The 26,552-nt window shown below is 37.8% G+C and overlaps 3 protein-coding genes across 4 annotated transcripts in view; all 3 read right to left on the bottom strand.

Annotated features, from left to right (window-relative positions):
• gjc2 (gap junction protein gamma 2) overlaps positions 1-11,126 on the bottom strand; it is a 32,431-nt gene extending 21,305 nt beyond the window's left edge. The window contains exon 1 of the mRNA XM_056471096.1: positions 10,990-11,126. The gene's annotated coding sequence lies outside the window, so the exon portion shown is untranslated. The remainder of the gene's footprint in view (positions 1-10,989) is intronic.
• Positions 11,127-17,372: 6,246 nt separating this feature from the next.
• LOC130239758 (sterile alpha motif domain-containing protein 3-like) lies at positions 17,373-23,815 on the bottom strand. Of its 2 annotated transcripts, XM_056471084.1 has the most exons (5): positions 23,720-23,815; positions 19,806-20,856; positions 19,479-19,634; positions 19,295-19,387; positions 17,373-18,655 (listed from the first exon to the last, which is right to left on the bottom strand). In XM_056471084.1, the coding sequence occupies exons 2-5, from the start codon at positions 20,832-20,834 to the stop codon at positions 18,338-18,340; spliced, it is 1,596 nt and encodes a 531-aa protein (XP_056327059.1). In that variant the 5' UTR covers positions 20,835-20,856; positions 23,720-23,815; the 3' UTR covers positions 17,373-18,337. The 2 variants fall into 2 exon arrangements, 1 of the variants encoding a protein (XP_056327059.1); XR_008838706.1 differs by lacking the exon at positions 23,720-23,815 and having other exon boundaries at positions 19,806-23,710.
• A 786-nt stretch (positions 23,816-24,601) lies between these two features.
• On the bottom strand, positions 24,602-26,533 carry LOC130239749 (5-beta-cholestane-3-alpha,7-alpha-diol 12-alpha-hydroxylase). Its single transcript, XM_056471068.1, is given in 2 exon segments — positions 24,602-25,100; positions 25,103-26,533. Coding segments are annotated over 2 exon segments (1,542 nt in total). The 5' UTR covers positions 26,469-26,533; the 3' UTR covers positions 24,602-24,924.
• Between the last annotated feature and the right edge of the window lie 19 nt (positions 26,534-26,552).

The raw sequence follows: 26,552 nt of genomic DNA, 5'->3' as shown, positions 1-26,552 counted from the left end.
TACGACATAAGCACAGAAGTGCAGAGTTATGCTTTAACATTGTAAAAATCCTCAGGAGAGAGCTAATAGGGCCCTTTAGGGTCCCTGAAGATGTGAAAATGACCTCAAATACACAGAGTTTTTGACTGACTACTTTATTCCATGGTACAAAAAGAAGTTCACTAGCAAATTCATCTTTATGCATGACAACACTGCAAAAATCCTTGTCTTACTTAGATTTGTTGTCTTGTTTCTAGTCCAAATATCTAAAAATTCTTAAATCAAGCATCATTTTCTAGACAAGCAAACCATATTGTCTTGTTTGAAGAATAATTTGTCAAAATTAAGTAAGTTTTACCTTTAAACAAGCTAAATAATCTGCCAATGGGGTAAACAGAATAATCTTGTTGTTCTTTTTGACATAAGATTAATTTTCTTACCCCATTAGCAGATTATTTTGCTTGTTTTAAGGAAAAATTCACTTAATTTTGACATATTATTTCTTAAATCAAGACAGTATAATTTACTTGTCTTTACTTTAGGATTGTTATGTATTTGAACTAGAAACCAGACAAAAAAGGAGAGAAACTCATGGCATGGCCACCATCCTCCCCCGATCTCAACCCTATTGAGAATCTTTGGATCATCCTCAAGCAAAATATCTATGAAGGTGGGAGGCAGGTAGCATCAAAACAGCAGCTCTGCGAGGCTATTCTGACATCCTGCTAAATAAATTCAAGCAGAAACTACACAAAAATCTTACAAGTTCAATGGATGCAAGAATTATGAAAGTGATATGAAAAGAAGGGGTCCTATGTTGGCAAATAACTAGCCCTGTAAGGATGTTTTTGATTGACACAGCTTTCGATTTCAGTTAATATGAGCTCCTAATGCTGCAAATTCAACAAATGAGCAATTTTAAGTTCTTTATAACTTATAAAATGTTTTTAAACTGTTGTAGATAGTAATTTGGAACAGTGCATTTTGAGTTTGATTATATATGATATATTTTATTCATATCGATTAATTCTAACGTGGCGCTTGTCAAATCTGCAATCAGATACTATTGGTTGAATTGGCTTACGGCTATATATGTTATTCTTTAAAATTTTTCCTCACATTGTTTTATCAATCTATAATAAACAGATGTGACATGTTTGTGGGCATTCTTGGCTATGCTGACCAAGTCAATACTTTTCAATAAAAATTAACTTGTACAGTTGAAGTCAGAATTATTAGCCCCCCTAAATTATGAGCCCCCCTCTTTATTTTTTCCCCAATTTCTGTTTAACGAAGAGATTTTTTCAGCACATTTCTAAACATAATAGTTTTAATAACTCATTTCTAATAACTGATTTCTTTTCTCTTTTCCATGATGACAGTATATAATATTTTACTAGATATTCTTCAAGACACTTCTATACAGCTTAAAGACAGCTTGACATTTAAAGGCTTAACTAGGTTAATTAGGTTAACTAGGCAGGTTAGGGTAATTAAGCAAGTTATTGTGTTCTGTAGACTATGGGAAAAAATTAGCTTAAAGGGGCTAATAGTTTTGACCCTAAAATGCAATATAAAAAATTATAAACTGCTTTTATTGTAGCCGAAATAAAACAAATAAGACTTTCTCCAGAAGAAAAAATATTATCAGACATACTGTGAAAATTTCCTTGCTCTGTTAGACATCATTTGGGAAATATTTAAAAAAGAATAAATAAATAAATAAATAAATAAATAATAAATAGCTCTATTCTGCTTAGCCTGCTTTACTGAGGTGAAGTTGGTTTTCACATCACGTTGGTTCATTATTGAACAGTGACAGCCTGTTTACTTTGTTTATCATGCTACTCTGAATATTCGGTTTGAAAAAGCATGTAAGTATGGCTTAGTAATAATTGTAATTTCTGCACGCCGCCGGCCAAACACTAAGCATATGCAGCGATCCTTGCATGTATTAAATATTGCACGATATGACAAGTTTGTCTTGCTACACAGCTGAAAGCGTGCTAGATATTATACAGTTTTTCGTTCAGAATATTATAAAGTACTATAAAGTTTAACTGGCGAATGACATGATCTAGTAGTGGGTTGTCTACTGTCATCTACGATGCATGTTTGTGATATTAAGAGCTTTGGACGGCAGGGGAGGGATTGTGTTTTCAAAGCTAACGTTAGCATTTTGGCAGAACACCTGCTGCACCTTTAATATTACTAGGTTTCCCTCACAACTGTAATAACAACTGTAGTAAACTGAAGTAAAACTGCAGTACAACAGCAGCATATAGAAGTTTAACTGCAGTAAAATTAAGTACAATTGCAAAATTGCAATACTATGAAGTATAAACACAGTTCAAATACAGTACAATAAAGTTCAACAGCAGTATAAGTCGCAGTAAACTGAAGTAAAAACAAGTAAACTCTGTCTATACTGCACTTGTGCTGCTGTAGTCTAATGTGCCAATGGTGTGGTAAGAACTGTGCAGTACAGTTGTGTTCCAAGGGGCTTGTTCTTCAACATCTTTCAAGAAACCAGGGATGTTTTTTGGATTCAAGTAATTTTCTTATTCAAGAGTTTGACATGCTGTCCTGGGAGAGAGCCCTGAGCTCATAAAATCCTCGAGCCTGGAGCTCCCTCTCATTTGCAAGGCGAGAGGGGAGTTTGAGCTCAGGTAGATCTGGAGAACTCCCCTGCTGTAGTAGCTAATGAACAGATAGTGATTGCTCTTAAGAGATAACTACTTACTAGGAGCATGTCTACGGTGCCGATTTAGATTAGTCAATTAACTTAAGTTGCATGTTGTTGGATGGTGGGAGGAAACCGGGGAACCTGGGGAAACCCACGTGAGCACGGGGAGATTGTGTAAACTCCGCACAGAAACGTCGGCTGGCTTGGTAGGGACTAGAACCAGTGACGTTCTTGCTGTGAGGTAAGAGTGCTAACCACTGGGCCACCGTGCCACCCATCTAGGAAAGGAGCAGGAGTAGGGGTGGAAGGGGGGATTCTTCAAAATGAAGATGGCTGTCATATGGAACTGAGGGTATTTATAGTGGCTTAGGAATCGTCTGATTGGTGAATCATAAATTGAATAATGCGGGGCCGGCTGCAAGCAATCATAAACAGGTGATCCTCTCGAAATTAGTTTATAAATAAACTTCACTTAGAATTTTAAGAGTTTATTTGCAAAAACAAATAAAAAATAATTGCATGGAACTGAACAGTACAACATCAGTAGCCTATATACAAGGAAAACTGGCAAAATTCAACGCAACTGCCAAATTGCAGTATAATTGAGTATGTTCAGCAGCAGTAAAATCTGCAGTACAACTGAAGTAACATTAAATAAACTGAAAGAGGCAATATATGTTATATAATTTATTGCACTTATATAAGTATTAAAAGTGCACTTTAGTATTATTATGTAATGCTGTATTGTAGATGTATTTCTGTAGTTAAACTTCTGAAAAGTGCAAAACAATATATTGTGGTAGTACGTCAGCGATACAACTGAAGTACTGAAACCTCATTTGGAAACCATTGTCCACCGAGCAGGAAAAGTAGTGGTAGTGCTGCAGTTGTATTGCAGTAGCGGTATGTAGTGTAGTAGTACTTCAGTTGTATTGCAGTAGTTGTACTGCATTATAGTAGTAGTATCACTTCAGTTGTATTGCAGTAGATGTACTGCAGTTGTTTGTATTGTAGTACGTCAGTTGTATTGCAGTAATACTGCAATATACTTAAATAATGCAGTTTCATGTCCAGTTTCATGACTATTTCTTAAAAAAACTGCAGTATTTTTTTGTAAGGGTCATATGCAATGATTATAGTGAGTAAATGATTTATAATCAGGAAATGAACACTAAAATTCCAAATGTTACTTTAATAAGGGGTTTAAACACAGTTGTGGCAACAGTGTGAAAATATAACCACCTTATAATAGTAAAATTAACTAGTTCTGTTTTTATAATCACACTTGATAAAATCAGTCCGCAGAAACACTTTGATTGACATTCTCCCATTTTACGTGTCATCAGAGGGGGAAAGCTCCGCCCATTAGGGACTATCGCTCCGTAATTAGCATAAAGAGCCCTGAATGGGCCAGTATACGCTTATTTCACGCGGCCGCCATTTTAAAGAACCACAGTGAGGCTGTGGTGGGAAGAAACGCGGAAGTATAGGACCAGCACTGTAAACATTGCAGTGACATGCTGTGGACTACAAACCTCCAGCTGTTGCCGAGATTTCAAAATACAGATATGGTGTAAACATCACTTTAATATCAGTCAGTAAGTTTAATTTAAACAATTAAAAGCAATTTAGCATCAAACAACATCCCAAGCTCTGTAAGAGTAATATGCTCAAGTGTCCTCCATGGCTTCAGTTCATGGCAGCAGGTAAACAGAGGGGACGCTTCCCTGCTTCAGCCTATGTAACTTGGTGAGCGATAAACACTGCAGTCCTCTGTAGCACACCCTCCTGTTGTCCCGGTACTGAAGTTTTAAAACAGTCTAATTCCCGCTAAGTTAAAATTGAAGCGCCGCTGAGTGTGGATGACTCGACTGATCTTCACGGCTGCTTCGCGATCCAGTCTCCATGTATCTTGTGTTTGCACTCAGTTTACCGCTCTTCACCCAGTGCACCCACGATCGCTCGGCTGTGTTTGTGCTCGGTAAACAGCGGAGGGTGAACTGATCTCGGCCAATCACAAGCATATCTGTTGAGCATGTGAACACAATGGCCAATCAGCGCTGTTTTAAGAAAGCCATCAACAGTGCCTTAAATATTAGTGGGAAATTGACAAATTTTCTTTTAATTCAGTATCGTGACAAGCCTAATATAGTGAAAGAATCAGTTCATTAACTTGAGTTTGATAAATGGCATCTAAAACGTGTGTTTGGGAAAGAAAACGTTAGCTAACTAGTGCCGTTTCCCTTAACTTAGCTGAAAATGAGCTCTGATATCCCATTATATTTTCACCATTCATTCAGAACGGACCTTCGGGTCACTCAGAAGGCGGTGAAATGATAAATTTGTGTCACTGTCTCTTCGCTGATAAGATATACAACCAAGTACACAACGTTCTAATGTAACTCCCAACGATACTTCCGGGTTTCTTCCCACCGCAGCCTCGATTTCGCTTTTAAAAATGGCAGCCGCGTGAAATCAGTCTATGGTGAGAAATCAAGTGGGTCCGCCTAGTGCCCTGGGTGATCCTATTGGTTCAATGGAGTTGTAATGGGTATAGTTTGTAGCGCCTGATTAAAAATAAATATAAATATATATATATATATATATATATATATATATATATATATATATATATATATATATATATATATATATATATACATATATACATACATATATATAAATGCAGCGAAGTTTCATTTAAATGTATGTACTTTAAAAGAGCGTTATAATAACATAAAACAGAGAATTTCTCTTTCGTGCTTTTATTTTAGATGCTACAACGTGCTACCACTTCTTATGTAAATATATCATGTTTCATATAAATACATAAAAGCATCAAATCGACATCATTAAATGTTTACATTAAAGGTTTCAATTATTTTAACTATGCATGTCTTTAACTTGTAGTTACCGATATTAATGTTATTAATATGATACTGTAAGTCTTGTTAAATCGCAAGACTGAGAATAGACTATAAAAAGCACTTTTGATCAGGCATTCAACGCAGACGATCCATTTGGGGTCCTAAGCGGACTCGATTGCAGGAGCGACATGATTTCTCATGACACCGGCAGCTAGCTCTCTGCAACTCTCACATGGTCGCTCACTGAAGCTAAGCAGGTCTGCGCCTGGTCAGTACCTGGATAGGAAACCACATGGGAAAGCTGGGTTGCTGCCGGAAGTGATGTTAGAGAGACCAGCAGGGGGTGCTCAATCTACGGTCTGTGTGGATCTTAACGCCCCAGTATATTGATGAGGACGCTACACTGCTAAGTGAGCGCTGTCTTTCGGATGAGCATGAACACCGAGGTCCTGACTCAGCCCAGGATGTCCTTTGAAAAAGATTAAGGGTTCAACCATTGGCCTCTATATCATAATTGGCTTCGCCACTCTGTCTCCTCTCCACCAATCAGCTAGTGTGTGGTGCGGTGTACAGTCTGGCGCAAAATGGCTGCTGTTATGTCATCAAGGTGGATGCTGCACCCTGGTGGTGGATGAGGAGATTCACCCCAATGTGTAAAGCGCTTTGAGTGTCCAGAAAAGTGCTATATAAATGTAGGGAATTATTAATATTATTATTATTATGAGCCTGTAAGGTTGTTAGATTTTACTACACACCAAAAATGCTACTTATTGATTAATTTTTAAATCTTTTTTCCTCAAACAGAACCCACACTTGAAACTGCGGTGTACATGCAAATGCTGACCGCATGCCAGCACAATCGCAGACTCCGCACTCATCATATGGAATTGTTTTAACACTCAACTTCAGCGAGCCTAAGGATCTTTCTCTTTCACATGATCTTGTCAAAACCGCCCCATGTTATGTTGGGGTGAAGCGAAGCCCCGGGACTCACGGGGTCAAGGGGTTGACCCAGCCAGCGTCTCCTCCTCAGAGGGCCAGCAGAGATGCAGTGTTGTGGGTGAAGTGAGCCAGCGAACACCCCCGGCCTGCCCAACTTCAGCTCTGACAGGAGTAATCCACATCACTGACCAACACCATTAAACTCAGCACATGTCATGGAGTAAGCGGAAGATTAGAGCACAACACTTTGATGCAGCCATGTGTCTCATACCGAGAAGCATATTGACAGGCGTGTGTTGATCCCACAGTACCTTTTCACAAGACTGTTATGACGTGTTTAACACTCATCAGCATCTTAAATCCTAATATTTAGATTTTTTTTAGAAGTATGAACATTTATTTGTATGTATGTATGTATTATATCTTGTGTGAGGGCTTTGTAATGCAGTGTCTATGGGAGCAGGACAGTAAATTTGACGTTGTTCTCTGTCTGTCGTTATCAGTCTCACACTATTTCTTTTCTTTTTATGTCTTGATAACACAATCGTGGACTTTTTCTTTTATTATTTAAGCAAATGCGATTGTAAAGACAAAATATTTGTTGTACTCTCCCAATGGTTTACTCAACTATGACGACTTCCGCTACTGAGAAACCCAGAAATGTGAAAAGGGTCCATTTGGTATTGAAAGTGTGTAAGGAATGGGTCATGTGCATTTCTTGAGACTTTTATAAAACGATTTTGTTTCATAGGGTGAACATACACTCACCGGCCACTTTATTAGGTACACCTGTCCAACTGCTCGTTAACATAAATTTCTAATCAGCCAATCACGTGGCAGCAACTCAACGCATTTAGGCATGTAGACATGGTCAAGACAATCTGCTGCAGTACAAACTGAGCATCAGAATGGGGAAGAAAGGGGATTTAAGTGACTTTGAACGTGGCATGGTTGTTGATGCAAGGTGAGCTGGTCTGAGTATTTCAGAAACTGCTGATCTACTAGGATTTTCACTCACAACCATCTCTAGGGTTTACAGAGAATGGTCTGAAAAAAATAAAATATCCAGTGAGCGGCAGTTCTGTGGGCACAAATGTCTTGTTGATGCCAGAGGTCAGAGGAGAATGGCCAGACTGGTTCCAGTTGATAGAAAGGCAACAGTAACTCAAATAACCACTCGTTACAACCGAGGTCTGCAGAAGAGCATCTCTGAACACACAACACGTCCAACCTTGAGGCAGATGGGCTACAGCAGCAGAAGACCACACCGGGTGCCACTCCTGTCAGCTAAGAACAGGAAACTGAGGCTACAATTTACACAGGCTCACCAACATTGGACAATAGAAGATTGGAGAAACGTCGCCTGGTCTGATGAGTCTCCATTTCTGCTGTGACATTCGGATGGTCGGGTCAGATTTTGGCATCAACAACATGTAAGCATGGATCCATCCTGCCTTGTATCAACGGTTCAGGCTGGTGGTGGTGGTGTAATGATGTGGGGGATATATTCTTGGCACACTTTTGGCCCATTAGTACCAACTGAGCATCGTGTCAACGCCACAGCCTACCTGAGTATTGTTGCTGACCATTTATGACCACAGTGTACCCATCTTCTGATGGCTACTTTCATCAAGATAACGCACTGGTTTCTTGAACATGACAATGAGTTCACTGCACTCAAATGGCCTCCACAGTCACCAGATCTCAATCCAATAGAGCTCCTTTGGGATGTGGTGGAACAGGAGATTGGCATCATGGATGTGCAGCCAACAAATCTGCAGCGTGATGCCATCATGTCAACATGCAGCAAAATCTCTGAGGAATATTTCCAGTACCTTGTTGAACCTATGCCATGAAGGATTAAGGCAGTTCTGAAGGCAAAAGGGGGTCCAACCCGGTACTAGTAAGGTGTACCTAATGTAGTGGCCGTGAATGCACATCCTCTTTTCCCAGGGTATGTCCTCTTTTTGAGACTTCAAAAATCTGTCTGGAAATGTCTAAATCTCCTAATGTTCAGGATTTGGCTTTTGCTTTCTATAGTAATCATTAAAGGTGGCAAGTCATTGGTTATTTCCTTGATTCTGTTGAAGTGCACAACAGCAAATTTAAATAATTCTTAATAATATGATAATCCAACCTTTGGACAATCTTGCAGAGTTGATATCAGTATTATAATTAAATTCACAAAATGATGTACAAATTTTTTTATGTCACACAAGTAAATGTGAATAATAAACTAAGAATAATTGTATAATTACATTTACAAGGGTATTTTTAATGTATTATAAACTCTATATATAAATAGTAACACACACAAGGTAGCATATTGCTTATTTTTGTTCTTATCTTGAATATTACTCGTTAATATAAACAGTTAGGCAGGGATTGGTGAATTTTGCATTATAATGCATTCAGGGAACATGATATAAGGTTGATTATGAGAAGTCATGCAGGCGTTAATTTGCGTAAAGGGTCAATTTATAAAAACATTATTCATACAGTTTTTATTGAAAGCCTTACCAAATATTGATTTCACCAAATGTCAATATAAGAAGTTGTAACTGTAGTCATATTTGAGACCACTAGATGGCAGCGCTGTAAGAGATTCAGCGGCTTTTAGACAAGGCCTCAGTCTGCCATGAGTTGATGGCCTCATATGTGTTCATTTTCATACAGAATCATATCCAAAAGGAAACATATACAAGTGTATGAAGTACTAAAATATAAAATGCTTCAACTGCTTGTTAATGAGAATGTTGTCAACACAGTTTACATTTCAAGTGTGGCACGGTGGCTCAGTGGTTAGCACTGTCGCCTCACAGCAAAAAGGTCGCTGGTTCGAGTACCGGCTGGCTCAGTTGGCATTTCTGTGTGGAGTTTGCATGTTCTCCCTGTGTTGGCGTGGGTTTCCTCCAGGTGCTCCGGTTTCCCCCACAGTCCAAACACCTGTGCTCTAGGTGAATTGATTAATTAAATTGGCCAAAGTGTATGTATGTGCAAGAATGAGTGTGTAAGGGTGTTTCCCAGTACTGGGTTGCAGCTAGAAGGGCATCCGCTGTGTAAAACATATGCTGGATAAGTTGGCGGTTCATTCCACTGTGGCGCCCCTGATGAATAAAGGGACTAAGCCATAGAAAAATTAATGAATATATATATATATAGGTTAGGTTAGGTTACTTTATTTATACCCGAAGGTAGATTTGGTAGATTTATCTAATGGCTGCTGGTATGAAACTATTTTTGTATCATTTCGTTCTACAGCTTAATACTAGAAACCTGCGACCAGAAGGAAGGAGCTGAAACTCTGAGTGTAGGGGATGAGCAGTGTCACTTGAAATTTAATTTGTGATTCTCTTTAGCTGCTTGGTGTACACAGCCTCTAGATTAGCTAGTGACACCCCAGTTAGCTTACTGGACCACTTAACTATTTGATTTAGTGAGTTTTTATTCTTGACAGAGAGATTCCCAAACCATGACACCAAAGCAAAGGATAGATTGGATTCAAGAAAAGCATGATAGAATAAAATCATCATGTGTTTGTCAATGTGGAAATGATTTAGCTTTCTCAAACAAAATAATCGCTGGTGCCCCTTTTTTACACACTGCTGCACAATTCTCATCAAAGGAAAGTTTAGAATCAATAATTGTGCCAAGATATTTGTATGATTGCACACTTTCCACAGGCTGATTTTTAATGGTGTTAGCAGCCTTCCTAAAAAAAAAAAACTGTGTATGCCCTAATCAACCATTTAGCCCATTTGTTGTCTACTTGTAATACATTTTTTTTGTTGTTTTCTTTTTTTTTTGTTTCATTTTTGCCAAGTCTTAGTCATTTTTGGTGTCCTAATGTCATTTTAAACACTTTTTTAGTGTTCTCTTTTATTTATTAGACATCAGGTTAAGCCTGATAAAAATGAGAAATGTTAATGAGCCAGCTAGCTGAAAAAACAATTACCCATATTATTTCCATCTGTTTATAGGGTAGGGTAAAAACTCAAACCTACACTGAGTATTGTATTGTTGAGTCAATGGAACTATTCTAGTCATCTCAACTTAATCAAAGTGGCTAAAATATTAAGTTAAACTTTGCATAATGTAACAATATGTAGTTGACACCTGATTAATCTATTAAAATAAGTTAAAGTATCATGAAAACCTTTGTTGTCGTGATTTTTTGTCAGAGTACAAACAATTAAAAGCAGCAAAACAAGCATAAATAATAAACTAATAAATGTTTGGTTCCACACAATACATTTGTGTTGGGACAACATGAAGGAATTAAGTTACCTTATTAGTTTTTACAAATTTAAGTGGATTGAACATAAAAGAATTAAGTTGTCCCAAAAAAAACTGAAGAATTGTGTTGTTTCAGCTCATTTTAAATAAGTCATTTGAACATACTGTAAACGTTCTTTTCTAGTGTCTAATTGTGAAATAATGCTCTTATTTCACATTCAGATAAAGCCATTTAAACACTGACTAAAAAAAAAACTAGCACAGATCACACACTCCTACCTTTTCATTGTGTTGGCAGATTTCCTCAAGCCTTTCTGAAATGAGCAGGAATTGAATTGGGATTGAATTACCAGCAACCTTTGACTTCATCAGCACAGCGGGACGAAAAGAAGCACAATGGATCATTTTCCCTCAAAGCCATTCACCACCAAGTACAGGCAGTGACACTCAGGAGCAACGCTACAAGCCAATAGATCCATTGTTCACGTCTGTTTGTGTGTTTCTTTTATTGTGTTTCCGGCGTGATTCAGTCACAAAGCCATCATCTTCTCGCTTACATTCTTCAACCCTTTAAAGGCCATGAGATTTGTGTCGACTTAAAGCGAACCTATTATTTTCAAATAGGAATAACGTTCCAGGATCAACATAAGTGTTAATCTAGGATTGCAAACTACATGGCAAAATCGCATCCACCTACTACACTAAGAGCACAATTCTCCTTCCTTTAATGAAAATGAAAAACTTTTGTCAATACTTGTGTATTGGTAGTTTCATGTTAATGTAGTCTAGCCTATAGTGTAGTAATCTTGTTTAGGCAATTGTTTGGAGTTTTACATTTTAAAGGTCAAATATTTATTGCTGAATTACAAGTTCGGTGTTCGATTGGCCTCGCGAAAAAGAGAATGATTTCATATTCTTAGGGTCGGCACGTCCAGAGGCAACCTAGGCGCCCGCCTAGGACGGAGAAATAGTGAGGGCTGCGTCCGCGATGATGAATTTTCAGCTTTATTACTTCTGTCTTCAGAGTCACATTATCCTTCAGAAATCACTCGAATATTATTACTATTGTTATTATTATTATTGGTAATAGTAATAAAAGCAAAAAGGAGTAATAATTTCATTTGAAACTGCACACAGTAAGTAATAAATACATATTTAATAAATAAGTATTTAACAAATTTTAAATATTTAATAAATTCCGTCTTGATCAACAGAATAATTTTAATTAGATTTTTAAATAAAAGTAATAATAATAATAATAATAAAATAAATAAACTTACCCCAAACTTCTTACCGGTAGTGTAGATCAGTGGGAGAGTTTAATAAAATAATTTAATGTGCGTGTTGAATATAATAGACGTTTGTTGATATGCGGTGCTTTTGTTAAAACCTCTTCTTGGTCGGTCGCAAATCTTTTTAAATGCATTAAAGGGCAGCGCATATATTAGCCTTACCCTGGAGTTTGTTCACCCTCTGCCTATGACTTGGGGCCTGTTGGAACACTGTTGAGGTGAGAGATAAATTAAGATAAGAGAAAAATCAGCCAATGGCAAGTAACATAAAATGTGCAATGTTTTAAAACAACTCCATGCTGTCACAAAGAATATAAGGGTTCTAGGGGAAATTGCTTGGCAGAAGGAGCCAAGCAATATGTTGAGGAAGATGCTTAAAGGGTGGGTTACTAATTAGTTTTGAAAAAGAAACATTGGGGCCAACATCATGTATTTCTGCAAGGATCTGTACTAGGACGTTGTGAACCCATGTGGGTCTAAGGCAACATCATTTGAAGGAACAGACAGAGAAGTTGTTGTAAATTCTAAGTTTTCTGATTCTGATTGCAGAAGATAGGTGAGATTTAAGCAATTCTGAAGAGTTTGTGTAGCTTACATTGGTAGCGGCGACAGTCTTGTGCAAACAATTACTACAAGAGCTGAAAGCAATTGAAAAGACACAGATTTAGTAGGAGCTTCTGAAAAACATTGAGATTGATGGAACATTGTTTCAAGTAGAGGTAGCCTTGTGCTTGTGTTACATGTTGTAGCTCAGGGGGTCCAACCCTGTTCCTGGAGATCTACCTTCCTGCAGAGTTCAGCTGCAACCTTGAACAAACTCATATGTCTTTCATAACCAAGTGCTCCCTAAGATCCGACTTAGTTGGTTTTGTTATGTTGGACTAGGGTTGGAGTTGAACTCTGCAGAAAGGTAGCTCTCCTGGAACAGGGTTGAGCACCCCTCTTGTAGCTGAAGGTCATTGTGTAGCTTGCAATGTTAGTGGAGGCAGCCTTGTACTAGTATCTGCTATTGGAACTGGAGGCCACTGAAAAAAATTAGCAGGACAGGAGTTAGAAGAATGGGTCTGAGTTTCAAGTAGAGGTAGCCTTATGCTTGTGTTAGCTGTTGTAGCTGTAGTCCACATGGTTTCTGATACTCAGATGTAACATCTGAAGAACATGTGTAGTTTGAATCCTTAGACCACTGATAAGATATGGTAGGGAGAACCACAATGAAAGGCTGACTTTGAATGGGTGAGGTCAGGCATTGCCGAACTGCATTGTGGATACGTTGGCGTTGCTCACTGCAGAAGTTGGGACTTTTCTGACGGAAGCGTCAGCCAATAAGATCGCAAATGCACCAGCTCAGACAGTAGCCGATTGCTGACAAATTTTATGATATGATAATCGTGTCAGCCCCAACTTCAGACACGCCCTCTGTCAAGCGTTGACAGCCTCGTGTGAATCGGGCGCGAGTTGAAGAAGGGGATGTTGGGGCTTTGTAGTAGTGAGATCAGAGGAGCAGGCTTTCCCCCATCTCACTGTGACCTGTTGCTCAAGGAGGGCTGGATCAATAATGGAGGTGTGAAGCTTGTGTGTCCCTCACAGTCCTCAACTTGTTTTACAGTAGTGATGGGAGGTTTGATCATTTTACTGACTCTGTCTTTTGAGTCTCAGTCATCAAGATAAACAAATCTTTTTTTGAGTATCTTTCATGTTCAACATGCCAAACTATTATTATATTGTTATGAGTTGCTTTCAAACACATCTAAAACTAGCCTGAACAGTTATCACACTACAAACAAGTCATAACTAGAATGCTATAAGAAAGAAAAAATAATCACTCATTGTTTACCTTGGTCTTTGTCTATGATTAACTGAGCTCACATCTTCTGACGGGTTCAACTTTGAGATGTGTGTTCATGTGACATTGACAGTCTCATATTAGCTTAACCAGCACACAGTCTGAGCCGTCAGGACTCATGATTACCTTTTGAGTCTTTGAATCGTTCAAAAACATTATTTTGAGTAATGTTACGTGCTAACGTTTACACTATTTTTAGGAGCATTAGTGAATGTTCTGAGAACATTCCCTGTTGGCTGGAAGGTATGTGTGTTCTGTGTGTAAGGAAACAACTATCTGTATCATCAGGTAAACATTTAATTTGACTCTTTTCAAAACTAGGACTGAAAAACAAAGCAGCACTTACCATTTAGTAAATCGATCATGTTGACGAATTTCCTCTATTCAGGTGGGTCATCTTATGCAAATATTTGAATATTCAACTTGTTACATTCAATGTAAAATGTCCATTTTTACCTATTTAAATCCAGTGAACATATTTGTTGCTCCACAATGTGTTATACTGCCACCCTGTGGGGGTATGTAGCTTTGATTTTGTTGTGTCTCTCGCTCTCTTTAGAGACATGCAACAGGTAACACACCTGACACTAATTAAGAGAGGCTGGCTGGCCATGCAGCAATGGAGCTGCGTCACAATTCGCATACTATCCGTCCTAAATAGTACTTGAAAATAGAATTAGTGTGTCCAAAATCATAGTATGTTGAAAAGAGTATGCCAAAGATTCCCGGATGGTTGACTATTTCCGTTAAAAGTGTAGAAGCGTCCATGCTCTAACCGCTGATATTGCCCACAATATATAGCACATTGGACGTGAATTTGATTAGAACTACAAACGCGGGTGAAAAGTGTAAACAAACTACAAACATGATGGATGCGTGAGACCAACCGTCAAGTAGAGAGGCTTCGGTAAAGATGTTTGTATGACTGGTAATTAATATCTAGGCTACTGAAAAATATTTAAAGGGCACCTAGGTTAGCCCTTTTTTCAGATTCAATATAAGTGTTTTGCGTCTCCAGAATGTGTCTGTAAAGTTTCAAATCAAACACCCATCAGATTTTTCATTAGACCTTTTGCAAGATTCTATTCAAATCTAACTGCATGTTAGTTGTTTATTCAGGTCACAAGATGGAGCCAAAGGTACCATAAAACTCATCTGCCCGATTAAAAAAAATATAGCTGGTTATTGAGAAACTTACCTGCCTTTCTAGAAAGATATGCTTGCACAGATTTAGGCCTTGTTAAATAAATCTACAATGTACACTGTAAAAAAATGCTGGGTTGCACAGAATTCCTTCATGTTTACCCAACACAAATCGATTACCTTTACTTGATTGTTACAAATTGAAGTGGATTGAACATAAAACAATTAAGTTACAAAAGACTCAAGAATTCTGTTGATTCAGCTCATGTTAAATGAGTAGTTTGAACAAGCAGCAGTTTTTTTTTTCAGAGTGAAGTATGTGAATAAAGCTCAGACATCCTGAAGAAGTCTATCGATGGGTTCAGTGGTTTAAGATGCATAGCGGCTGTCCACCTCATCCAGATTGATCCAATTGTGGCTCCTGTGATTCGTAAACGTCCCCATTGTACTAAAAGAAAAAAATAAAATCAGAACTTGAGAGAATGAAAGGTATTTGTGTCACTGAGAAAGAAACAAAGAAAAAAGAAAGAAAAAAAAAACACTGAATGAGAACCCTACTGAAAAAAAACAGCTTAAACCAGCCTAGGCTGGTTTTAGCTGGTTGACCAGCCTGGTTTTAGAGGGGTTTTGGCCATTTCCAGGCTGGTTTCAGCCATTTCCAGCCTGGTCTTAGCTGGTCAGGCTAGAAAATGACCAGCTAAAACCAGCTTGACCAGCCTAGCCAGGCTGGAAGCTCAGCCAAAACCAGCTATGTCCAGTTTAAACCAGGCTGGTCAAAAAACGACCTGAAAATGGCAGGAAACGAGCCTGGAAATGACCAAAACCCCTCTAAAACCAGGCTGGTCAATCAGCTAAAACCAACCAACCAGCCTAGGCTGGTTTAAGCTGGATTTTTCAGCAGTAAAAATACTATGGTGACTATTGTGAAGCCAAACTTCACATCTGCATTGATACTTGAATAAAATTAGAAGTTGAGAGTAAAATGCCAAAAGCAAACATATTCTCAGTGCTAGACGCTAACCATGGGTTTTGGCAAATCCAGTTAAATGAATAAAGCTCTTAAGGTTCTAATACATCATTTGGAAGGTTCAGTTTCCTAATGTTGTCTTTTGGTATATTCTCTGCTCTAGACATAGCATGAAACTAAAGTTAAGACTTACATGCGATTGAAACAAGAAAAAAGAAAAAAGTAAGACAGTGCAGGATTTTGTCCTTTGAGAATTGATTAAATTGCTGGAAGTTAGCTAACAATCTTAGCATTGCTAACAAAATAGAAGATTTGAATGGCAGCTTGCAATCAGTTGTATAATGTCCACTGGATTAATAGTAATTTAGAGTAAATATTAGAGTGTTTTAGTAGCTATAGTAAAGTCTATTACGCTGTAATACACACTCAGTTGGTCTAGTTAGTCATCAAACTACACCTTTGTTTTATGTGAATACACACCCTCTTGTTGCAAATAGTACATGCTGTGCCTTTAAAGGACGGGACGTACCTTGCTGATAGTCTGCTATTGGGCTTTTGACAGTCAAGCTAAATGGTTGATTGTGTTCTACACATTGCCACTTGTTGGGTAAATGTCTAGGATCAACATAGGTGCTACTCCAAGATTGAAAACTACTTGGAAGAATCATACTCATTTATTACACTAAGAGAACAATTCTTACCTTTCATTCTTTTTGTGGTGTAGTCTGCATTCGTGTGATTGCAAAACTAGAAAAAGACCCTCTTCACCGAACACCTAGAAGCTCTAGCTAACCTACTTTGGTCCAACGTATTTAGCTGAACCCCGATCAGGCCCTGGATGTAAATGTGGAACGCTGACTTATAGGCTCGACAATAGAAATGCAATTAATGGGCCCACTCAGGGCTAGCATATAAAGCTGTTTTTCTACTGTACCACTGATATCATTTTGTGGATTGAAGGTTGAAAACTTTCGTAGTGATGCTTTAATATTATTTTATGAGTGGTGTTGCAGTATGTTTATAAGCTTAGGTTACTTAATGTAGTAGAAATACTAACATCTACACTCAAAAAAATGATTTGTTGAACTTACATAAAAAAAGAGTGTCAAGTGGTTCCACGTAACTGTGTTGAGTAGTTTCTACAAGTAATAATATAGTTGAATAAACTAAAGAAACTTAGGTAAAGTTGACAAAATATTTCTTAGTACATACAACACATTCATATGTGTAATTAGTACATTTTAGTTTTATGTATATTTTACTTAGTAATGTTATGTTAGCATTATGAACTTTCATTATGTAAGGTGAACACTTTTTTAATTCACTTTTAAAGTGCTCTACACATGTAATAAATTAATAATCAAGTTATATATAATCAAACATATTTTTAGAAACAAAATAAATTTATTTTCTTTGCAAGGTTTGGCAACATACAACTGCTAAAACCAATAAAACAATTTTAATTTCACAGGTCCTTTAAAACAAATACACAAAAACATCAAGTGTTACCTTCTTGACAATAAACATTCTTCACAAGGTCTTTTAAAGTGCAACTAGCTTCAAGAATTTGAAATAATCTTACTTAGAAAAAATAAATAAACGGAATGTTAAAGTACTGCTAAACTCCATTTCTGATCTTTACAATCAACAGCAAGAGTAACATTAAAACTGGCCTCTATTTTTGTAAACATCCACAAACAGTTTAAATAACAGTTTAAACAAAAAACAACATTTTGGCCAATAGTGAACATTCTTACAATGTGCTACTTCCTTCAAATATGTAAGAAAAAATGTATAAGATCAAAATTACAAAAGAAAATTTGTAATAACGTTTTAAGACAAGCAGCCCATCACAAAATGCTACAGTGCTCAATTGTTTCATCATTTCAAAATGTTTAAGCTATTGTTAAAGAATACAACCGTCCTCTATTTTTTGAAAAACACCACAAAAATAACGGTTTGTTTCAAAATAACAGAAAAAAAAAAAAACAAAAAAAACAAAAACAAAGAATGTTTACTATTGACCAAAATGTTCTTTTACTCTGTGCAACTGCCTTCAAGTAGTGTAATAAATTTTACTTTGAAAAAGAAAAGGAAAGTTTAAGACAGGCAGCATGTCACAAACTGCTGCAGTGCTCAATTTTTGATATCTGAAATCGTTCAAGCCATTAGTAAAGAGAAGAATAAAACTGACCTCTAATCTTTGTAAATAACGAAACAATTTTAACCAGTTAAAGTTGCAGAAATCCATTTAAAATTTTTGTGCCATCAACAAAGATAACATTAAAACTGGCCCCTAATTTTAAAACCATAAACAGTTTAAATGTCACAAAAAAAGCTTCTTCCTCCATTTCTTTCATTTGTCCAGACTGAAGTACTGATTCAGCCAACAAGTTTGTTCTTGAGAACTTGTATTTTGTGTGACAGTTTATGTGCATCAAGTCCCAGCAACACTTTCTGGAAAAACTCAAAAGTGTATTTCAGGTCTGAAGGATAACTGAGATTTAGGCTGTATATGACTCCCAAAAGAAGAGCACAAGCCTTGGTGACATCGCCAAGGTTCTGAAGCACTTTCACTCCCTCAACAATCAGTCCAACATCTGATGGTGGGTCACAGGCTTCTGCACCTTCAGGTCTGACGATGTAGATTCCAATGACAGTATTGGCCATGTCTCTCTCAGAGTTTTCAAAGTCTGTGTCCTACAAAACACAAAAACAGAAAGACTGTTCAGTCAGTTTAATTCCAGCAAAAATACAGGTTGTAAATTTAGAGAATTTATCAACAGTCCATTCCTTAATCTTGCACATAACGAAACTGCAGTGACTTACAAAACTATTTTACCGTGTTTGTTAGGGTGGTCAAAAGAACAAGCCTCTGTACTGAATTTTTAAAACGTAAAGAAACCAACATTCTTCCAAAGAAATTATATTGGTCAGTGTTCTTGTGCTCAACAGATTTGACTTTGATTGACAACACTAATAATACATTAACAAACATTAATGTGGTTGCTTAATATATCTGTTCAGATGAATCAGCTGAGAGACATATCTTTAAAAGCTACCATGTGTGAACGTAATCTGTGTAAGCACTCGGTCAACAATGTGAAGGAATATTGTAGCCAATCAGAATCATGTGTCGAGCATGTGAACACTGTGGTTAAAATTCCCCCAGGAAATGCAATCATCTTTACAATCTTTTAATTTCAGTACTGCCTGGTCCTGAAGTCAGTACTTTTGACAACCCAAAGTTAAATATACTTTGTGTACTGATATTCCTTGACTATATTATGTGAATTTATGTGATGGCATTTTAAATATTCACTGCCTGAGAACACTTACTGTATACTCCTTCATGAGGTTTTGATAGTCTTCATTAAGATACACAGAAAGTGCTCTAAGACTGCAAGCTCTCCGAGTTGAGATGGTATCATTCTGTAGAAAAGAGACATTAAGTATAAACAATGAAAAAACGCCATACTAAAGTGGAAATTATTTACAAGCATCCTAAATACATATAACAAACCTCGTCGATGGTAGCCATCAGTCTCAAAATTTTACGCCCTGCAATTCCTCCTTTTTTACGGTAGATGCTGGCCAGCTTGCTGGTGTAACCATCCAGTTTTGACATAAATGTCTGAATTAGTGGGACAGTAGTGATTCGACTGAATTCAGCAGCAATCTGTAGATTTAAGACACAAGATTATAGTAAGTATAGCTTTCATGTTTAAAAATATTTGAACACTGACATCTGAACACAAAAGCATTTAGGCTAACTGTGCATGGATATGAAATAAAGCACTTAAAGCATTAAAAAACTATTAAAGGAACATAGTTATAACATTATATTTACCTCATTTTCACAAAACAGAGCTGGCCATCTGCATTTAAAGTCAACAATGAAGGGCATCTCTTCAATCAATTCATGTCTTCTGTAGACAAAAGTTTTTTCCATTTTGTTTTTAATAATTTGATGGTTGTCTCTTTTCTGAACCTCAGACAGCAATGCCAGTCGCTCTTCCTCTAGGCTTTGTGTGTTCTCTCCAGCTGGATAATCAGGGTAAAAATTGACTTCAGCCTTCTTTGGCTTTTTGACTTGGTTTGGATTTGTAGTTTCACCATGTTTGTGTTTTAAAGAATTTATCTTTACTTCAGAACAGCCAGCTGCTCGCAGTGTACGCCGATAGTTCGCCATCTTCCACTGTAGACTAATCTTCCAGCCATAGAACCCCCCAACTGATCCCTTTTCCTGTAGGCATGGATGCTTTGTAATCAGTGCCTTCGCAACCTCTTCGTATTCTTCAATCCTAGGGTACACTTTGTACTTCACTACTTCTGCAGCCAAGGATTTCATAATTTCTGATTTTAGTTTGGGTTTTGAGTCTATGTTAAGTAAAGTACCGTCATTCAAGAACTCTTCGTGGGCTTTCTGCAGTTCCAGCTCTACCTCATAAGGAAACGTAGGGATCGGAAAGTTAGTTGGCCAGGTTTCACTCCTCAGCTTTGTGGAAGAAGACAGCTCAGAAGTTGAGGCAGAAGCAACATCTGATGTTGCTGGAGAAACTGGCAGGCAAGATGGTGATGAAGAGGAGGTTGATGAGCGTATATCAGTGTCAGCAGAAGAAAGAGAACAGGCATCATATGCACTTTGTGCTATGACTTTAACCGTTCCTTTGTCCTGGAGATCCACAGTTGAGGTAAGATTCAAGAAATCATCAAAGTCCATATCAAGATACTGCAGTCTGAAATCTCCTGTGACACCACATTGTTTCCTGATCTCAGATTTAAAATCTGCAATAGATTTGGGTATTCCGGATGGCAGCATCAATTTAAATGAATCACTCTCTCCTAGAACAATTTTAAACTTTGCTGGATCTGTCATTTTCTCTGTTTAATCAATCACTCTGTAAGAAAAAAAAGAAAACTGGTCAAGCAGCGTGTATGTATCTTTTCAAGGTAACCATACGGATAGCACCAACTTTATAATCACAGAGAGGATAACGGTCTGCCAATTCATTCAGCTCTATAAATGAGATATCCCTTGGATGTGGATCCAATTCAAAGGATCGATAGTGCTCATTGTACCAAGAACTTAACTGTTTTGCTATAAAAGCAATTCCATCTTTCAAAACACAAATCTGCACTATTTCTGCAAAATCAGGCAGCCCACTAATTGTTCCATGCACAATGATCATGCCCTTTGTGTACTTTATGCCGTCAGAAAATACTGTCTGAGCTAAATTAATAGCAGAAGTGTTCGGGTATCTTTGGTTAAAAGTGTAAGCAATGTCTTCATGGAGAACATCGACAGGGACAGTTGAAATGCGTGTAACCTCTACAGGTAATTCATCGCACTGGGATGACTGCATATACTGACCAACCATGAGCTGATGTTTCCTGGCCAAAGTCTTGGTGATATTTTTGAAACAGTTAGTGTGCCTAGCCACTTGCTTAAAAAAACTGTGCTTGGCTTCAAACCTCATTGTCCAGAATGAAACAGGTGGACCAAATAGATGGATCATCGCTGGATAATGTTCCAGAAAGTGATGTTTTGGCAAAAGCTTTCTTTCTGGAAAAAGTACTTTGAACCGATTGCGGTGTTCAGATATCTTGCTCTCCAAGTATGCAACAGACTCGCTAGTGTGCACCGGACACACAACAAGTTCAACAATGTCTTTCAGGAGAAGAATGAGTTCCCAAGCGGGTTCATCCTGAGGTATAAGTTTTCCAACAATTAATGGCATTAGCCGCAGCAAACACCAATTCTCATGTGCGTTTCCCCCAATAGTTTTTTTCCTTGAAAAAGTGAGTGGAAGCACATGAGGGCGATTGGTTTTATCTCCCCACTTGAATGGGAATTCCTGAATCAGTTTGTTAAGTTGATCAAAGGTGAAATATTTCTTCTTTATAAATATTTCAATGCATCCAGCCAACTCAACAGGTACTATACCTTCTAGGAGATCATGGGCCACATCTGGGGGAAAACCTGCAGTAACTTTAAAGTATGAGAGGTTTTCAGATAAAGGACAAGCATTTTTTACACCACAACATGCTTCTCCTTTCTTACATGCATCTGCTACATGTACATCATGCTGCTCTTCAGATCTAAGAGGAAAAGAGCCATCTCTGACCTCTTTAGACTGAATATCTGTGCGTGTAGCAGTGCAAAACCTGCAAAAATATTCCCCTGAAAAATTTTCAACAAAACCAGCTAAAGCATGTGCACCAAGACTGTCCGCAACCACATACTGCACTGTTCCTCTGATAAATGTTTTCAAGTGATTGACAAACACGCCCTGCTGCTCTAAAGTGATGAGATCCTTCACAAGAGGCTCAAAAATTTTTCTATAGCCATAGGCCTTTACATCATCACTTTTACATAACAGAGCGAGATAAATTGAGGACAACGATGAACTACATCCTGGTGGCAAGTTCCCTAAAATCCAATAAACTGCACAGATCTTATGCTTTTTGCGTGACGTTCCTAATGGATTGCACAGCTCAAAGTCATCTATGTACAGACACAAGGAGAGTCTGAGCTCAGTTCCTGAGAGAAACTCATTATCTTTAAAGTGTTGACCATCTTTAAAAGAGCTGTAAGATCCATCATTTATGATTTGCTGTCCTGTATGACAACCAACAACTTTATTAAGTATTTCTTTTTGATTAAGCAGCTGTTGTAATGATTTTAAGATGGGTATGTATTGGAAAGATCTATTTTTTTCAGACTGAAGAATTATTTCAACAGGTTCAATAATCTCAAAATTTTCCCTGTAATATTTCATGCGCTTGAAAGCAGTGGCCAAAGGACCATCATTTGAAGTAGCTTTCAACAGAGGGTTGGATGATGACAACGAACTGATTAGCTCTTTTATGATATGCTGATCTACATGAAGATTATGTTTCTGAAATGTAGCAAGAAAAACTTGTGTTGATATGGATCCTGATGCAGAACTGATCAAGTACTGCAAATCTGTGATGAGTTCATCAATAGCATTACTAGGAACATGAAAATAATTTTCAAGTTTTAGTAAAATGGATGCAAATTTGAGCTCTATTGTCTTGGACAAATCTTGTACTTCTGTTTCTATTTCTTCACTACCTGAAACATCTACATTCTCCTTTTCAGCTGGGAATGGATCTTCATTTAATTCCTGAGTAACATTACCACTTTCTCTAACAACCCCTGGTTTGAAGTCCTGAAGAGAATAAGAATGGTGCTTCCTATTCTTATGAGACTTAAATGTGCCATACACATTTGTCTGAAAAGAACAGTGCTCAAACATACAATGCACTGTCTCACTGTTTTTTAGGTGGTTATGGATGTGACTAAAATACTCCCGTTCTGACTCTATATTACTGCAAGAACACACATGGCAATTGAACGTGGCTATCGTTACACTTGCAGGTAATCCCGTGTTCTCTTTTGCATGGCTACGATTAAGATGGCTGTGTAGCGCATTCCACGTTTTAAATCTACAGGGACACTCGAAATAAGTGCATGGAAAACAAATACCGCGACCATAATGTCTATGCACTAATCTATAGTGTTTCAACAACTGTGATCTAGTCGTGACTGTTATTTTGCAGTCCTTGCACTGCCACATAATTGCATTGAGAAACACGAGTGAGTATAACAGGCTAAAAAACGCTAAAACAGAAAGGACTCCGAAATACACTGATAACATAAATTAACATAACTCTGTGAACACTAACATCACTTTTCCTAGCGAAATTTAACAGTAAAGAGTTATGAAATACTTATACCTGGCAAAGCCACCATCTTCTCCTGCTCAATGTGCTTCGCGCTTTCGTCTGTCTTCCGTTCAGTTCCGTTGCTCCGCCTCCAGGTAAGCAGCTACGGTATCCGCAATTATCCAAACTTAGGAGGGTTTTGCGTTTTACTTCACAATGTTAAGTTGGCCAGTCAACCCCTTATTAAGTAAAGCCTACATTACTACATTTTTGTAGAAATAACATAGTTAACTTGTGTTAATTTAAGTACTTTTATGTTTTATGTAATGTGAACAAGGATAGGTATAGTAAAACTAACAATAGGGAAAGTTCATTTTTTTGAGTGTATGGACTAGTACTATATTTATAAGTGTAGTGCTTAAATACCACTTGGGACTATATTGGCCCACTATTTAGCATACTTTTAAGAGAGTAACAATAGTAAACTTGGGTATACAAGACGTCCACATCTTAGGTTTTCATTTGAATATATGCTAATAGTATATAAGCAGTTTACCTTGAAAGGTCAGTTGTGATAAATAATAATGGTCAGCACAGAAATTGGGCTCAACTTGAATTTTTATATTTAACCCATTCAAGTTCGCACACATTATACAGCTAACAACATAACTTTGGTCACACATTTTGTCTTTAAACACCATGCGAACTAGGGTTTTGCAAATATAAATGTATATACTCAGTGGGTGTATGGTTACTGTTGAGTTTAATACAGATAAATATTACTTCACTGTGTTATTTTATTTCTAAAGAAAGACGAAAAGACAGACCATAACGTCTTTATTTATTAATTCTATTTATTTATTTATTGTCAGCAAATATTATATATATATATATATATATATATATATATATATATATATATATATATATATATATATATATATATATATATATATATATATATATATTCTATTTGTTTTGTAATGTTGCTATGCATGTTGTATGGCATACACGCATAGATACAAAATGTAAATACAAGCTTTTGGAACATTCAGGCTATGATATTTAGCAAAACCACCACACCAACAAAAACATTCACAGTAGTTTAGGAGAGAGTACTTAAACAACCTTTTTCCCAGCAATGTTACAATTTAAATAGACAGGAAATGTGAATTCATGTAGTTTTAAAACCAGCACCAAAAGCAGACTATTGTATTTTAAGTTATTGTCAAAGTTTTAAAATGTTAGATCTTAGAAAACAAAAACACTCAGAGTTTTTAAATTCTAGGTCTGTATCTGAACTGGATGTCTCGATCTGGGTGCACGGAGCCAAAACCCCATCGTCTGGTTTCAATACCTGGAATCTCTTCGTTTGGATTTTTCAACTCTAGGTCAAAGTAGGACAGCATGAGAAAGACAAACTGCTTCAGCTCATTTGTGGCGAAGAATCTTCCGGGCACATTGTGGTTCCACTTCCCCAAGGCATGCTGTAATACTTGAGCTTCTTTCCATCCTTGTAGAAATCAGTCTTTCTGCTTCCATCTGCATTGAGAAACCGGTCATACTTGAAGGTGAGGGGATCTGGGTGAACTTCAGGATCTATATGGACTAAGTAAGGAAAAACAGACACTCTGTCGCCCTCACGGATCTTGTACTCTTGTCCATTTGCCATGCTAATGGTCATATCTTCCATAACACCTCTGGTAAGGAGAGGGGCAGTTGTCAAACGCAGAGTCTCTTCCACTGCACTGTCTAGGATGGGAGTTTTCAGGAGCATATCCCTGGTCAGGTCAATAACTGGTCCTCCTGGTTTCACCTCCTGCCCTGTTTCTTTGAGAATCTTGTCAACTTCCTTCTTAACAGCACTCATAGCCTCGGGGTGCTTCATCAGATACAAGAGCAGCCAGAACGCAGAAGGACCCGTGTTTCCCTGAGATGCCCACAGAAGCAGAAACATGAATCTGTCCTGCATGAACTCCTGCATGCCGTGCTCGGCTCTCACCTGCTGCTGTTCTGAAACCCACCCACTGACGTTGTCTCTTGCTTTCATCTTCTGCACTGACAGCATGTTCCAAAAGAGCCTTTTCAGACGCTCTGCCTCCATCTTCTCGCTGGGGCCCAGCACTCCATACGCCAGATTGGGAAACAGCTGGTCATATTTTCGGAATTCGCAGAAAAGGTCATTTGAATGCTGCAAGTCGATTTCTCTGGCTTTTTTTGCAGATTCTGTTCCTGTGCCTTTGGGGGACTCATTACCAAACAGTGACAGATAGCCTGCTCGAAAAACGATGTTGTAGCTGTACGCAAAAAGTCCAGATTCCTGCCACACTTTGCCATTCCCAGACCCAACGCTGTGGAGCATCAGATTCTGAAGGTTGTACATCATGGCTTGAGTCATGACCACCAGACCGTCTCCCATCAGATGTTTGGTGCTTGTTGTTTGCAAATTTTTAAAGAATTTGTGTTTGATTTCTACAGCACCATAACCAAATACTCTTTCCACCAACTGATCTGCAAAATTTGTGAAGTCCAGCTTTGCTTTTGACTCTTTGACCACCGCGCCGAAAGACTGAGGATCTGTGATGAAGGTAAAATAAAAGCCTCCAAGCTGCACTGTAAAAATATCTCCATGTTTTGCTTTCATTCTCTGAAGGAATTTGGCTGTATCCTTCCTGAATTCCAGCACACAACCAAGCCAGGGAATAAGACCCTTTTCCAGTGGAGGTTCTCCAGTCCGTCTGCGGCGAAAAACCCCCAGAAGGTAGAGGGCACCTATGACAGAGATTAAAAGAGCAAGCAGGATTTGTACAAGGCTCTCCATCTTCTGACATTCATATGTCTCCTTCCTCCTCAGTCTTTCACCTCTCTTACTAATCTTTCTTTCACCTCCCTTTTTATCAGCTGT

Source organism: Danio aesculapii, chromosome 2, assembly GCF_903798145.1.
Source record: "Danio aesculapii chromosome 2, fDanAes4.1, whole genome shotgun sequence".
NCBI lineage: Eukaryota > Metazoa > Chordata > Actinopteri > Cypriniformes > Danionidae > Danio > Danio aesculapii.
Note: the sequence above shows the minus strand (reverse complement) of the source record. Positions and strands in the feature narration are given on the sequence as shown.